This window comes from Plecotus auritus, assembly GCF_963455305.1.
Source record: "Plecotus auritus genome assembly, chromosome: 8".
In the NCBI taxonomy this organism is placed as follows: Eukaryota; Metazoa; Chordata; class Mammalia; order Chiroptera; family Vespertilionidae; genus Plecotus; species Plecotus auritus.
Window position 1 is genome coordinate 66,772,699 of NC_137782.1, and position 16,339 is coordinate 66,789,037.

General features: G+C 46.8%; 1 protein-coding gene across 1 annotated transcript in view; it reads left to right on the forward strand.

The window, feature by feature from the left end:
- The first annotated feature begins 12,223 nt into the window (after positions 1-12,223).
- The window catches only part of TGM3 (transglutaminase 3), a 38,065-nt gene continuing 33,949 nt past the window's right edge, over positions 12,224-16,339 (forward strand). The window contains exon 1 of the mRNA XM_080684819.1: positions 12,224-12,399. Coding sequence (XP_080540945.1) covers positions 12,393-12,399 — 7 coding nt within the window. The 5' untranslated portion in view covers positions 12,224-12,392. The remainder of the gene's footprint in view (positions 12,400-16,339) is intronic.

Consider the following 16,339-nt stretch of genomic DNA (forward strand, 5'->3'; position numbering starts at 1 on the left):
TTTGGCCTGTTTGCCTGGGCAAGAGGCTGAAACAAAGGTGCTGATCTGCGTGATGGCAAGCAAAAAGAGCAGGGTTCAGGGTGGCTTCTAGGAGCTTTGGCTCCAGGACAGCCATTGCAGGATCTGCCCTTGGAGCAAAGCCACCCACTGACAAGCACAAATGAGGCACCAGATCTGTGCCAGACACAGGGCTTGATCATGAAGTGGAAGAAACCAAGAGTTCTCTGGGAGGCAAGAATGAGCAATAGGGCTTGGCTTCCTGTAGAGAATGAACTATCTGGTTGGATCGGATGCATCAAAATCTTTGTGAACTGACCTCATCTTTGTACTACTCTTTTCTTCTTCCCTTCCCACTATAGAGCACTGTTAGGAGAAAGAGCCTTAGAGACATAGTGCCTTCAAGTGCTAGTTTCATGACCTTGGGCAAGATTTGTAACCCCTCTGAGCATTTCCTCCTGTGTAAGATAAGAATAATCATCCCTACTTAATAGAGTAGCTGGGAAGACCAAATGAGCTAATCTATACGTATCCTGAAGTATGACACATGACTCTCACAGGGGGACCAACATTTTTTAATTCTCAAAGTTACATTATAAAGCAATTAACATATCAGTCTTTTTAAGATATGTGTTTATTAATTTCCAAGAGAAGAAGGGAGAGAAAGATAGAAACATCAAATGATGAGAGAGAATCATTGATTGGCTGCCTCCTGCACACCCCCTACTGGAGATCGAGCCTGAAACCGGGCATGTGCCCTGACCAGGAATCAAACTGTGACCTCCTGGTTCATGGATTGATGCTCAACCACCGAGCCACACTGGCTGGGCAATATACCAAACTCTATTATGGATGTTATTGATTGGTACAAGGACAAAATACGTATGTAAGTTAAAGAGGGGGGGGGCAGGCGAAGAAAAGACAGTTTATTTAAAGAAAAATTACTAAGTCAATAATGGTATGGCTAATGTGTAGATATGTCAAAACACATAAATAAGCTATGTGAACCAAATATGGTGTCTGGTACATGGCAGGTACTGAAGGTGATTTCTTCTTCCTTTCTTGGGAATGGAAAGGAAGGAGACTAGGAAAGGAAGGGAGGCAAGAGAGAGGAAACAAACCTACTTACTTATCTACCTACGGAACTTGTAAGTCTACTTCATCCCTACTCTGCTTGTCCGAGTTTCCCTTTACGAATGAATTGCCCCTTTTGCTTTGATTTCTTCCTAAATATAGCTCTTAGATCCTCCATTAACACATTCTTTTTGCCTAAATCTTCTGATACATTCAGGCATCAGAAGCTCTAAACACCTATTCCTAATCCTCATCTCCGACACACTTTAATACATCTTCCAGAGCTTTTCAGGAGGTAAACATTTTAATGGACATGAGAAAGAGACAGAGAGACAGGGAAAGAAGGACTGAGAGGCAGAGAGACAAAGATAGAGAGATAGCCTGGCCAGTGTTGCTCAGTGGTGGCACATCAGCCTATGAACCAGGAGGTCAGGGTTCGATTTCCCGTCAGGGCACATGCCTGGGTTGGAGGCTCAATCCCCATTGGTGAGCGTGCAGGAGTCAGTCGATTGTGAACTGATCTCATCTTTCTCTCTCATCATTGATGTTTCTCTCTCTCCCTCTCCCTTCCTCTATCTCTGAAATCAATAAAAAATATATATTTTTACAAAAGACAGAAAGACACAGAGAGTATGAGAGTTACTATGGGAAGAGAGAAAATAGAACACAGGAGGAGGGGAAGGTTGTGGGACAGTAGAATTGGAGCATGACTCTTGAATCTTTGGGGCAGTCCCGTTTCCTAAATGAGCTTTTTTTTTTTTTTTTCCTAGAGAAAGTGGAAATCTAAAAAGGGGAAGTGACTTGCCCGAGAAACAATAAGTACCTTAAACTGAATGTCTCAATTCTTGGTCATATTTCTTGCTTTCTGTCATAATGAGGAATCTGGGCTTTACAGTCCTAAAAGAATCAAAGTGGTTCTCCTTAAAAATAGGCTCTGCTGTTAAAATCAAAACAAAACAAAATTCCTGGGACTAAATATCCTAAAATCCAGACTGTCTGAGGTCAAGGCCCAGCCCTTACCTGACACCGATGAGCAGGCACTGGAGGAAGAATGGCTGCCTGGAGCAGAGCTTTCCTTTGCTGGGGGAGTCCATTGAGTTCCCCACCCCACCATTCACATGGATAGCTCTCACATGGTGCCTATTTTCTCCCCTTATTTTAAGCCTTTTGGTTACATATGTCACCACTACACACCTACTACAATGACCAACATCCGGAACACTGACAACACCAAATGCTGGCAAAGATGTGGAGCAACAGGAACTCTCATTCATTGCTGGTGGGAATGCAAAATGGTGCAGCCACTTTGGAAGGTAATTTGGCAGTTTCTTACAAAAATTAAGCATACTTGTAACATACAATCCAGCAATCAGACTCCTTTTTATTTAACCAGAAACAGAACACAGGAGGGGAAGGGATACATATTGTATGGTTCCAAATATATGACATTCTGGAAAAGGCAAAACTAGGAAGACAGTAAAAAGATCAGTGGTTGCCAGAAACTGGGGAGAGGAAGGATGAATAAGCAGAGCATAGAGGATTTTTAAGGCAGTGAAAATACTCAGTATGAAACTACAATGGTGAATACATGTTATTATACTCTTGTTCAAACTCATAGAATGTACAACATCAAGAGTGAACCCTAATGCAATCAATTGAAATTTCTAACAATGTGCATTCAATAAAAAAATTCAATAAGTGCACAATGAATAGTCGGTCTCTTTGTTTCCTTAACCACCAGGCTCATAGGTTCCCTCCCCCAGAGAAAATACACTGTTAGCAACTTCTTTTACATCTTTCCAGATATTGTGTAAGAACATACAAGTATATACGTGTCTATTTTTTTTTTCAAGGCTCTTTTGATGGTGATTTAAATTTAGAATCCTAAAATCTAGGAGTGGAGGTTGTGGGCTGTGAAACACATGAAGATCATTTGGTTCAGAGTTTCTCAGGGAAAGTCAGAGACTGGGTGGAGGTGGCCACCCTAGTTGATAATCACGTGGCCAGTGAGATATGTTTGTGTGTAGAACATGTAATGGTGGGACCGAAGAAAAAGGTGGGACCTACTGATTTAGACCAAATTACTCATTTCCCCAGGTCTCCAAGTAAGCTTAGAACAGAGCCAGAACTAGAACCTAAGTCTCCAGGTACCTAATTTAGTTCTCCAACTTCACCCACGTGCAACCATCATGGACAGAGACTGAGCCCGGGGAAGTCTTTCTCATAGCTTTGCTGCGGCGCAGAAGGTGATGAGAAGCCTGTTGGAAACCGATCGTGGCTGAGAAATTCTTTATTTGGTCCTGTGTTGTAATTGACTTAAATTTCCATTTTCTTCTTCTGTTCCCTGTGCACAAGTCCTATGAATATTGCGACATCTCTAAGAGCAGCCTGATTTGGACTTTCCCGACTTTATGTTCCAGAGAGGTGATCAGAGCCATTCCCAGGTCTTCCCCCTTTCTGTTGTCCTGACTCGATTCCGGGAGAGAGGGTTCTAGCATCGTTAGCAAGTCACTCTTCCAGTTTAAAGTTACTAACTTCCTGGATGCATAAAACTGAGATCTAAATCTGTTAAATGGAAAATTCCTACTTGTTCTTGAGAATTAACGAAGTTAAGTATTGGATAAGTTTGGTGAAGACCAAAATTGCCGATCGATCCAGCTAAGAGCCAATATTCAAACTGTAAAATAATAAGTCATCTAGGGATAAATCCATTTTTACTTAGTTCATTCGATATGAAACTAGAATAATCAGGGATGAAAATACACCCTTTGCCCTCATTCATAGCTGCCTAGTTTGAAAGCTATGGATGAGTTTGATGACTAAGCTTGACGGTTAAGTGGGGATGGCAAGCAGTTCAACCCTCTTCAATGTGCTGCTCTCCTACCTTTCCTTCTTTCTTGTTACATAACTTATGCATATTGAGGCATTTCATTATAGACACAAAACAATACAGCAAAACAAAATCAGGGAATACTTACCATTTGGATTTTGTTGTACCACGTTCTAAGCTTTTAAAATTCCTACACTTGCCATAAAGATATGTCAACATTGGATCATCCTATACATAAAGGCTTAAAATCTACTTAATGATATACATATTACTATATATCATTGACATATTTCTGTGATAATATGGTCATTTTTTAAAAAAAAATGGATATATGTTTTCTGATTATCAAAAATCCTATATAATAAAAGCCTAATATGCAAATTGTCCCCCAGGGCAGTTGTTTGACCAGGAGTTCGACAGCTCACTATGACATGAGCTGACCACTAGGGGTCAGCGTGGAACATGGTGGGCATCAGCAATGCAGCTGCTGTCCCTGATGGGCCCTGACCAGAGTGGGACTGCGGTGGGATGGTGGAGCAGGTGAGCGGGTGGCACCAGGTCAAGGCAAGGTGCCAGGCAGGACTGTGAAGCTGGGGCCCAATCTCCACAGGCCACCCCGAGGGACCCCACCTGTGCAAGAAATCATGCACCAGGCCTCTAGTATATTATAACTGTAAAAAATTGAGAAAATATAGAATTGCATAAAGAATCAGGATTCTCTTTTAATACACCACTGTTTACATTCTAGTATATAGATTTCTCCACCACCACACTCTCTTGGACAGCTCTTCACCCCCTTCCCAAACCTTTAGTTTTATTCATGAATCACATTGATATTCAAGCGGATTAGGCTATGTCAGATGATGAAAATACAGCAAAGCACCGAACGCACTAGTTACTATAAAGCCTCCAGCACACATGTGATTTTGAACATATTTTTCCTTATACTCATTTATAATTAGTGCCTAACATGAGATGGAGAAGAAGGAGCATAGGATTTGGAATCCGAAGTTTCAGATTTGAGCCTAACTTCTGCTGAGACACAACTATGTGGGCATCATTTCCTCCCCTGTGACAGGGCAGTTGTACAAAAACCTGCTTCTGAGGAGCTGGGTAAAGATCAGGTGAGGGAACACAAAAGCAAATTTTGTTATGATTGTGTAAATGCTCGATGATGTTAATAACATTTGCTACTATTGATAACATTGAAAAGCATTTCCCAAATCTTGCATGGCCAACCTTTTAGGCCTTTCTAAAATGAATTTTTTTTTTTTTTTTTTTTGACAGAATGGAAGGGACTAAAATGATACAGCAGAAGAACAGAGTGCAGAGGGCAGGAAAGCCTGCATCTCCGGGTGATTTGGGCCTCAGTATTCTCATGGGTAAAAGGAGGAAATTGGACAAAATGGCCCCTAAACGCTCTTCCGGCTCTGAGATGCCAGTCAGCTATTCCGTGATCTGAGGCAAATCATTTCTCCAAAGGCCTTGGTTTCTCGTTTGTAAAACGAAAGGGTTGGGCTGGATAATCTCTCTGATCTGTTTCCCTCCTAAGAATTTGCACAACCCGGTGACCTGCCCTCTGTCCTCCCTTTTTCCTAACATGCTCTGGGTGCCAGCGTGCCTTCCAGGCATGGCCTCAGAGTCCACAGGTGGCGGGCTGTGGTTTCTTCTCTTCTCTCTGTTTGTTTTTTCCGCTGCCTGATCACAAATAGCCAGGTGCCAGCTTAGCAGAGTAAACCAACCCTCTGACAGAGTGAGCCAGGGCTGCCCACTGATTTACCTTCCCCATGCCCCGGGATTAAGCATCCTTGCTCTGTTTCTGGGTGGAGCCGAGGCCTTGCTGGCCCTTTCCCACGTCCCCAGATGCCATTTGCTCCAGATTAACTCATGTGCAGTCTCTTCCGGGGTCAGCTGCCTGCCCTCCGTCACTCTTTCTCCTCCTGCCCAGAATGCCTCTGTCTGTGGTATTTTCCTTCAGGGAATGCCTCTTCCAACAAAACCACTCTTCTTTATCTCCATAATCGGTAATCACCACTCCTTCTGAATTCTTTCTATGGGAGGTATGTACCTCCATTTTTTAGTTCTTATCAGTTTCTGTCTTTAAAAACAAAAACAAAAATATTCCATTGCTCCCTGCCTGTCTTCTCCAGGGCTGGGTGCCCCATGACATATGAGCAAGCATTCGATGAGATGAGCACTGGCATAAGTTGTAAGGGACTTTTGCACATCTACTCTTCCGCCAAGGCCTCGCATGTTCAAGTCGAGCCTTCGACATTCATCTCAGCAGAGTGTTACTAACGCTATCATCACAGTATCAATACTTAATAACAGTCTCCTGAATGAAAGAACCGGGTTTCACTGAACTGGATGATTCGCCAGAGACCAGGAGTCACAAATGGGATTTCCGCTCAGGATGACCCGGCTTCAGATCCTGACGTTGCTATTTGTTGCTTAGTTACTTGCCATCTTATGTAACGTCTCTAAACCTCTGGGTTCTTTTCTATAATATGGAATCGCAATGTCTTTCTTTGGCACGAGCTTAAAAGTTAACTGAGGTGAAACTCTTCACACAGAGCTTGCTGTTGGGAAATGGTGGCCACGCAGACTCGTGTGCTCCCCTCCTGAAGAGCCTTATCACTGCCAGGCTTTTATCTGTTTGTTTTTTAAGTTACACTTATTGGGGTGACATTGGTTAATAAGATCATACAGGTTTAAAGCGTACATTTCTATGACACAAGATCTGCATACTGCTCTGTGTGCCCGCCACCCAAAGTCAAACCATCTTCCATCCCCTCCATCCTAACAGACTTTAACATTTTTATTTTTATTTAGGTATAGTTGGTATACAATTTCATATTGGTTATATTAATTTCAGGTGTACAATACAGTGATTCAACATTTGTATCCCTTACGTGGGGCTCACTCCACTAATTCTAGTAATCATCTAACCGATTTAGATTGTATATTGTTTGATCTAAGTCGGGGCATATTCAAGACACCCGGAAGTAGGGAAGTCAATGCATCTTGTCATTTTCAATGGGCTTTTATGTGTGTCATGATTCCCCAGAATGCCCTGGAGGGTGAGCAGTGCGGGTATCATTATACACATTTATCAGAGGAGAAACCTTAAGCTCAAGGAAGTAAAACCATTTGCCCATAGTCTGTTTGGTTATAAAAATAGGTGTTCCTGGTAGTTAGAATGTGTCTCTGAGACTTAAACCTGGGTTTGCTCGGTTCATTGCAAACTCTCTTTCCACAATACACTGAAATGATTAGGTGGAGGGGTGAGGCATGCTTTCAACCTTAGTAATGACGAGACCTGGATACAGTTGAAATAGGGGAATGTTCCAGGAGGGCATTTTATAAATCGGGATAGAGGCAGGAACAATCAGATTGGGTTCCAGGGGAAATGATTAGACATGTTTTACTGCAGAGTTCGTGGAAGAGTGGTAGAAAATAATGGAGTTAAGGTTGAGCATACACTGGAGGACCTTAAATGCCAGACTAAGGAACTGAAGCTGTAATTGGCCTTGGGGAGCCATTGAAGGTGTCAGAGGAGGAGAGGCCTCCAAGTCATGACTTATGAGGAAAGGTTGAAGAAACTGATGCTTAGCCTAGAAAAGAGAAGACTTCTTGGGGTGTTTGCCAGACTTGGGGAAGGACATGATCATTGTTAGGGGAAGAAGAAACAGCCTTGTTTCATGTGGGCTCCATGAAGGATTGGTGGAGAAGCAGTGAGGGCCCGTGGGTAGAAGCTCTAGGAGACAAATTCTCAGTTCACATGAGGAAGAACCTTCTGGTCCTTTCACTGCTCTTTAGCAATGTTCTGGGCACTGGAAGGCACTGGGATGGAACAGTGATGGACCAGGACAAAGTTCCTGCCCTCACAGAGCTCCTACGAAATTGGGGAAGATGTACCTTAAAGAGAATCACCCCAGAAATGAATGTTTCAGCCCAAACTGTCTAGGGCAGTGCTCGGCAAACTCATTAGTCAACAGAGCCAAATATCAACAGTACAACGATTGAAATTTCTTTTGAGAGCCAAATTTTTTAAACTTAAACTTCTTCTAACGCCACTTCTTCAAAATAGACTAGCCCAGGCCCTGGTATTTTGTGGAAGAGCCACACTCAAGGGGCCAAAGAGCCGCACGTGGCACATGAGCCGCAGTTTGCCGACCACGGGTCTAGGGCAAGTATAGGCTGCTTTGACAGGTGTCACTGGAGTTTTCAAGAGAAATGCGTCTGGCAAGGGGATTCCTGTGCTCCAAGAAAGGCGGGGTCAGTAACTTCTCATGAGATTCTATGCTTCTCCGGGTGTTGCAAAATCTTCAGCAACCCTAAATCCTTTAATTAGAAGGAGATAAAAAGGCAAAGATCAATTAGCGTCTTCTTTTTCAAAAAGCCCATACTTGCATGCTCCATCTTACCTGGGGTTCGAGGTGCAGGTGTGTGGCCAAGCAGGAATTTCACCCTGCTCAAGCTGGTGACTCCACCTATGAATTGAAAATCATTTAGCTGAAATTGTGACATCCTGTGCAAATTATGGCCCTGCTGCAGCTTGGGGCTGCGGCCATGCGCAGCTACGGCCCTGGCACAACCCCCCAGCTGCTAACATGAAGACGATGCGGTGGGCGGGCAGCCAGGGCAGGGCCCAGCTGGAGTTAGCAGGCTCCAGGGGAGCGGGTGGGGCGGCATGGGAGAGAGGCCGGAAGCTGGGCCCCTGAGGTTGGCGTAACACCCCTCTGTCTACAGAGGAGTGTCATAGTCATGATTTCATGGTTTTGAGCCTGACTCCAGCCCTGGGAGGTGTGTGGGTAGGCTGATGAGGAAACTGAGGCTTTGAGATGTAAAAGGATTCTGCCAAGGTCACAGTGGGCAAGTCACAGAGCCCAGCTTTTAGCTGGGGTCTCCTGAATCCAGGGTGGGCATCTTTCTATCACACCCCCTGGGGTCAAGGCTGATCAGCTACACACCTTCCCAAGGAAGACCACAGGGTCAGTGGTCAGGCACCACTGCCCACACTTGTGGGTTCCATTGCAAAATCTGCAATGCTCAGGACTGTGGAATTCCTGAGGGGTAATAGGAATACTAATAATGTCAACACTGATGTGACCCTAGGCAGTGCCAGCCACTGTGCTAAGCATTTTATAGCCAGCATCTCCTTTAGTCCCACAGTAATTCTTCCTCTGCTTTACAGATGAGGAAGCAGAGACCCTGAGAGTTGAGGTGACTGGCAGAACCAAAATTGGAAACCTATGTCTGTATAATCTCAGGGGTCTTCTCCAAAGACAGCACTGCCTCCCTGTCACCTCTGCAGGTGTCTTTGCCAAGTCATTGAAGGAATGTCCAGGGTCCAGTTCTTCTTGGCTCCCAGGCCAAAAATGACAACAGTAATAATAATAAGCAAACCCCTCTGTTTCTTTATAACACACTTGAGAGTGTGCAGGGCACTTTCACATCCATTCATCACATTTGATCTCCCCAGGTCTTGGGGTTTCTGGCAGGACTGACTGGCCATAGGAAGGCCTTGTCCATATCCCAGCTCATGCCATGGCAGGCGCCAACACCCACACTTGAGCCTTCTCTTCAGGGTCCAGCACTCCTTGCCACATACCTCTCTACCCTCTCTCTCTTCCGGGTCACCAGCCAGAGCCAACAGCAGTCATTCTGCCCGGCCCGCGTGCAGAGCCACCTCTCCGGGAAAGCCACAGGAAGCCTGGGAATGGCTGCGGCCCCGCCTCTCTTAGGCAGCTGACCTCCAGGTTAAGTGAACAGGCTCTGGAGTCGCTCACATGTGGATGGGTGTCTCCTGGTTGCACAGATTCATATTAAGCTGTTTCTTCCCCCTGAAAAAATATCAGTAATAATAGTACCTGTGCCATAAAAAGGTCATATAGCCCTAGCCAGTTTGGCTCAGTGGATAGAGCGTCAGCCTGTGGACTCAAGGGTCCCGGGTTCGATTCCGGTCAAGGGCATGTACCTTGGTTGCGGGCACATCCTCAGTAGGGGGTGTGCAGGAGGCAGCTGATCGATGTTCCTCTCTCATTGATGTTTCTAACTCTTTATCCCTCTCCCTTCCTTTCTGTAAAAAATCAATAAAATATATTTTTTAAAAAAGAAAAAGTAAAAGGTCATATATGTGAAGTGTTTAGCCAGTGCCTGCCTATAGTGTGCACTAAATTGATGGTAGTTATTTCCATCTTTATGAGTGACTAATTCACGTGTTCAAAAATATGTGTGCTCCTGCCGTGTGGCCAGCCCATGCTAGGTTCTGAGATGTGAGTAATATTCAGCCTGTGCCTTCAAAAATCTCAGTCTAGGGATGGGGGCAGACAGAAACAGATCATAAACAGATGCAGATGGGAACAGAGGGCCTACGGGGTATAAAATGCTGTGCAGAGAGAGGAGACGTAGATTCCTCTTTCTCCAAACCACCTGTCTGTCAGCCTCACCTTTCTCAAGATCCAGCACTCCCACATTTTTCTAAAGATCTTATCTTGTCATCATGGAGCTGGGTCTTAAAAGAACACACAAGCAAACAAAAAATATAAAGAAAACAGATCCCTCTTCCCCCTCCTTTTTTTCACCAATGCAGAACCTGGGCCCAGAGAGGGTCAGTGACTTACCTTCCAGTCTTACAGAGAGCATGTGTTGAAACCCATGTCACCACTACCAGATCAGTGGCTGTCCCCGCTGCCTCATTAAGAAGATCTGGAAATGGCCCAAGTGCCCATCAGAAGATGAGTGGATAAAAATGCTGTGGTACATTTACACAATGGAATACTTCACAGCCATAAAAAAAGGAAATGTACCTTTTGTGACTGAATGGATGGACCTGGAGAGTATTATGCTACATGAAATAAGCCAGCCAGAGAAAGACAATACCATATGACCTTACTTATACATAGAATCTAATGAACAAAATAAACTGATGAACAAAATAGAAACAGGCATGGATACATGGAACAGACTGACAGCTGTCAGATGGGTAGGGGAAAGGGAATGGATGTAAGAAGGTAAAGAGATTAGACAAAAACCATATACACATAACCCATGAACACAGACTACAGTGTGGTGATGGCCAGAGGGAAGTAGGGCAGGGCTAGGTGGAGGTAGGCAAAAGAGGGGAATATGGGTACATCTACAATAGTATCAACAACAAAAATAAAGTTGGTGCCCTACCTGGTTTGGCTCAGTGGATAGAGCGTCAGCCTACAGACTGAAGGGTCCCAGCTTCGATTCCAGTCAAGGGCACATGCCCGGGTTGTGGGCTTAATCCCCAGTAGGGGGTGTGTAGGAGGCAGCTGATCAATGATTCTCTCTCATCAATGATGTTTCTATCTCTCTCTTCCTCTCTGAAATCAATAAAATATATTTTTAAAAATACTAATAAAGTTTTCTTAAAAAAAAAAAAACACAACAACAACAACAACACATGTTTCCCCCCAATCTGGAATCAAACTGACATTTAAATCCAGATGGTGTCTGGATTTAACCCATCATGGGTCACATCTATGCACTTTTCTTTTTAATCCTCACCTGAGGATATGCTGTTGTGTGTATTTTTTAATTGATTTTAGAGAGGGAAAGGTAAGAGAATGAGAGACAGAGACAGAAACAGAGAGAAACATTGATGTGAGGGAGAAACATCGATTGTTTGCCTCTCCTATGCACCCTGACCAGGGATGGAACTCACAACCTAGGTATGTGCTCTGACTGGGAATCGAACCTGCCACTTTTTGGTGTATGGGACGATGCTCCAGCCTCCTGAGCTACCCAGCCAGGACAATATCTATGCACTTTTGACTTGTATCACCTCATTTGCTTCTTCCCTCTACTTAGTGATTAAGAAGAGTGGGTGCGATTACCCCCATCACAGACTAGGCTTCCAAGGCTTCGAGGTTCAGTGCTGGCCCCCCAGCATTGCAACAGAGTGTTTCTAACTCCAACCCCAATGCTCCTTCTGGCTACCCTGAGCAGGCGAGCTGTGCTGAGCGTCTCACGTCTTTGTACAGGTGGAAACCACCCATGCGTGTGGCGAGTGAGAAAAGACTGAGCAATGTTCTATTTCTGGGTTTTGCAGAGACATTTTTTGGAGACTTCTCAGCTCCAGCTCTGGACAAGATACTGAAAGAAAACCATGACAAAATTTCCCAAACTCTACAATCCAGAGAGGTGTTCACCTTTGGGAAAAACTCACAAAAGTGAACTTTCTTTCTTATCTCCCCTCTTCTCCCCAGGTTGGTCTTGCATAAGCAGGCTGCCCTGCCGTTGGGTGACGAGGATGTCGGGGATGTCGTAAGGGAAACGCTTACAGGCACTACAGGAAGGACCTGGTGCCTCGCCCACCTCATTACAATTCTAATTGGGGTGTGTAGGAGAGGCTTCTATAAATGGTAAGGCGATCCTGGGCAGGTAGCTCATCTCCCCACTCCTCCCTGCCATTCCCAGTGAAACGCCAAGAAGAGGAAGAGGCAGCAGAAGGTGAAGCATGGCTGGTGAGTGCATGACTTCTTCTCTATCTGGTCCTAGCAGGAAGCCCGGCTCCTCCTGGGCCAGCGGAGAGGCCAGTGTCCAGCCCAGGACAGCTGCCCTGGGGGCTCCGGAGGCTGAATCTTCGTATGTTAGGATTCTGTTCTTTCTCAGTGGCTGCCTAGTCTCTCTAGAGTGGTTCCAGGGGTAGAACATATGTGGGATGTAGTCCTGAGTAATGGACAGATATTCAACATCCTTTAGACAGATAGATAAGCTTTGCTGTGTCAAGCCAGCTGGTACCTGCGTCCCGTGTTTCTCAATGCACTTTTACCAGCTGTCAGTAACATAGGTAAAGAAAAGCACATCTCAGAGCTACAAGGAAGTGAGAGCGTGACAGCCTGTAAATTGATTTAAAAGAAGCCATCAGCAGCACGGGAATACTTCTAAGTAAACTACACATTCAGAAGCAGCGGCAGCCTCTTTGAACGTCAGTTGATGAGCTGAAACCTCCCAGTAGCAGAAGAGGCAGGTGTGCCAGACTCCCTAGGAGCAGCGCCAGGGAAGGAGGGTGGGTAAGAACAGCAAGGAGCGCAGGTCATTTAGCTCTGTGGTCACTACAGAGGATTCTGGCTCTTATTAGACAGCCCCCTGCTGGGCGGCATGCTAACTATTGCCGTCCTGGGCCTAATGCATCGCCAAACCCCCCAAAAAAGGCATGAACCAAACCTGTAAAACATCGTGAATGGTGGTTAGGGCCTCAGGAAGGTTTGCCAAAAAAAAATCACTGAGCATAGTACAAAAGGTGAATGCAGTTTCCTTCAGGAATCACCAAGATCAGGACAGGGCAGCAAAATGGACACCTCCCCCGCTCCACACTTCCCCACACACACACACATTTCCTCCAGTGAACATGCGGCAACACGCTAGGTTGCTAAGGAGAGGAGCTTTGGATCCTGTAGACTTTAGCAGAAGGAGATGTCAGCTGTCACCTAGGCCATCTCCCTCCCGCCAGGGGGAGGAGGCATTCCAGGAAGGTCTAGAGACTTACCAGATCACTCGGAAAGTGGGTAGCAGAGCCCAGACTCGGTCCCAGCAGCACCCTTGCCACTGTGTCCTCTTAGCAGAGCTGGGTTCATCCAGGACTCAGCAAAGCAGCGCTGCACCTGGTTCCTCATTTGAGCTCTACCGGCAGTCTCTGCCTTCCCTGCCAGCGCCGAGCCTTGGGTTCCAGTTGTAAAATGAAGGAGCTTGAAATAGAAGGGGCTTCAGTTCCCTCCAGTCCTGGCAACTCTTGCCTTGAGAAGAAGCCAGGGACAGAGAGCGATGGGCCCCAGCAGTGCTCAGCCCCTGGGGCCTGTGCAGGGCGTGGGCCATGGATAAATGGATCACCCCCCATGCCTGCCGCTGCGCTGCCTGCTGTGAGCCCTGCTTGTGTGCCAGTGCCTGTGAGTCAGAGGTCTTAACCTCTTAGAGCTCAACATCTAAACCAACCAGAGACCTTCTGAGGTCACAACCCAACATAGACAATGGCTGGTTGGGAGGAAATAAGTTTTTAAGAAGCGGGGCGAACAGATCAGAGAATCGTTATTCCCTTCCATTTGCCAACATGCAGTTCCTAGCTCAGCTCCTAGTCGCTCACCCAGCAAGTGCTCAATCAGTGTCTCTGGAATGAATGAATGTATTCATTGGACACCCAGGGAGAGGGGCCCCAGTGGGCGCAGTGGAAGGCAGAGCCGAAGGAGCTGTGTCTCTGCCTGGCGTGCTTGGTCAGGAGTAGTTTGTGGTGTGAGGAGTGTTCTGGGCAGTGGGGACGGGAGGTGGGTGGGTCAGCAGGTGTGACCCAGGGGACTAAGGGGTCAATGTGTGTAGGTTGGAGAGAACTGTGTCCAGTTCCCAATTTAAGCTTCTTGCTGGAATCAGTGGGGGTTCAGTGACTATGCCTCCTGGTGGAGAGGGCGGCTGGGCTGTGGGTGGGGCGCTGGGGGTGCGAGAGGGCCTGGCAGTGTTCTGCATGGAGTTCAGTTGACCTCAAACACCACGCTTCTGAACGGGGTCCACTGATACGTAGATTTTCTTAATAGACCTGCACAGTTCACCCCTGAGTTGTTCAGCGTCAGCTCCTCAGCTGGGAATCCCTGTGTGCAAAGGTATATGTGGGTTTTCAACTGTGAGGGCAGCCGGCACCCTTCCCCCAGCCCTGCAATGTGGCACCCTCTGTCTGCTGCCCACTGAGTCCACACCCCAGGGTGGACAGGAATGCACAGACTCTGGGCTCACTGTGGAGTGGAGGCCTCGCTCTCCATCCCTACATCCACTCGGAGGCCCCAGGTCGGAGGCAGAGTTCTCAGGGTTCAAACATGAACCTCAGATCCTGCCTGCGGGAGGCCAGGACCTCCCTGCCGGACTAACACTGGCCGCTGGGGCAGGCGGCTCTCTGCCTACTATTTTCCTGGGCAGAGTGCTGGCCTGGCTGCAGAGATTTAACCTTCTCGGGCCTTGTTCCTCAATCTGTGAGGACCCGCCCCATTCTAGGCCGTGGGTCTGCCACAAAACGTCTTTCCTGGGAGCTGGGACACAGCAGCTCTTTCTCTCGGGGTCCTGCCTCCTCCTGGCCTGGAATCTAGGAGGGGCCCCGGTTCTCTTCGCACTGGGCTACAGCTTCTTGGTTCAGCGGCCTGGACCCCAGCAAGATCTGCAGTCGCTCTGAAAGCAGAGAGCACCCTGGGCTCGGAGGCTCATGGCTTCAGGCGCTCAGCGTTTGTGATGGGACATGCTGCCTTTCCTCCCCCCGCCCCACCCCAGTCCCACCCGCTTTCTTTCCTCTGGGGCAGCAGCTGCTCCCAGGTCAGCGGACACAGATCTGCCAGCAGCTGCATCCACCTGGAATGAGGGCTGGCCATGCTTCCACCTGTTACCTGGGATTAGTAGAGATGGGGGTGAGCCCAAGGTTACAAGTACATGTCCAGGGATGAGCTCTGGCTTGACTCTTAGCTCGGCCCCCCACTAGCTGAGTGATCTTGGACAGGTTACTTATCCGAAGTGTCTCCGTTTCCTCATCTCTAAAATGGGGTTATTGTGGAGCTCACCTCACAGGTGCTTAGTCCACATAACTCATTAATTTGGGGGAACTTTTCATAAGCCTAAAGAAAAACCCTATGAGATGAAGTCCATTTTCTAATCAAGGGCATTCTCAGGGGAACTCTCCCACTAAGAGTGGTTCTCAACCGTTCTAATGCCGCGACCCTTTAATACAGTTCCTCATGTTAATGAATCGTAATGTAAATATCTGTGTTTTCCGATGGTCCTAGGCTCTACAGCAGCGGTTTTCAACCTGTGGGTCGCGACCCACAGGTTGAGAACCGCTAGCAGGGTCGCCTAAGACCATCAGAAAACACAGATATTTACATGACGATTCATAACAGTAGCAAAATTACAGTTATGAAGTAGCAACGAAAATAATTTTATGGTTGGGGGTCACCACAACATGAGGAACTGTATTAAAGGGTCGCGGCATTAGAACGGTTGAGAACCACTGCACTAAGAGCTCCCCTGCCCCCTTGCCAGCCCCATCACATTTCCAGGTCCCCAGTGAGCTGTTTTTGTTCATCTCAGATAACTTCTCCATTCTGCCTCCACCCCGCTGGGCCGTGCTCCATGGGCAGGGCATCACTCTCCTCCCCAGGGCCCACATGCCGGCCTGGGGTGTGAGCTGAAAGGAGGCAAGTATTTTTGCCGTCGCTCAGGATGGAGGAAACGAGGCCCCAAAGAGTCGACATTCTCCTTATGTTCCTCCTGTGTGAAAAGAAGGCAGTGATTCCCCGGTCCCCACCCCACCCCACCTCCTTCCAGATTGCTATGTGGCTCAGGTGAGATAATTAATGTGAAAAAGCTTTGAAAAGTGTAAAATGATATATCAACCTAAGGTAGTCATTCTCTGTCCTGGGTGCTTATTAGAAACACCAG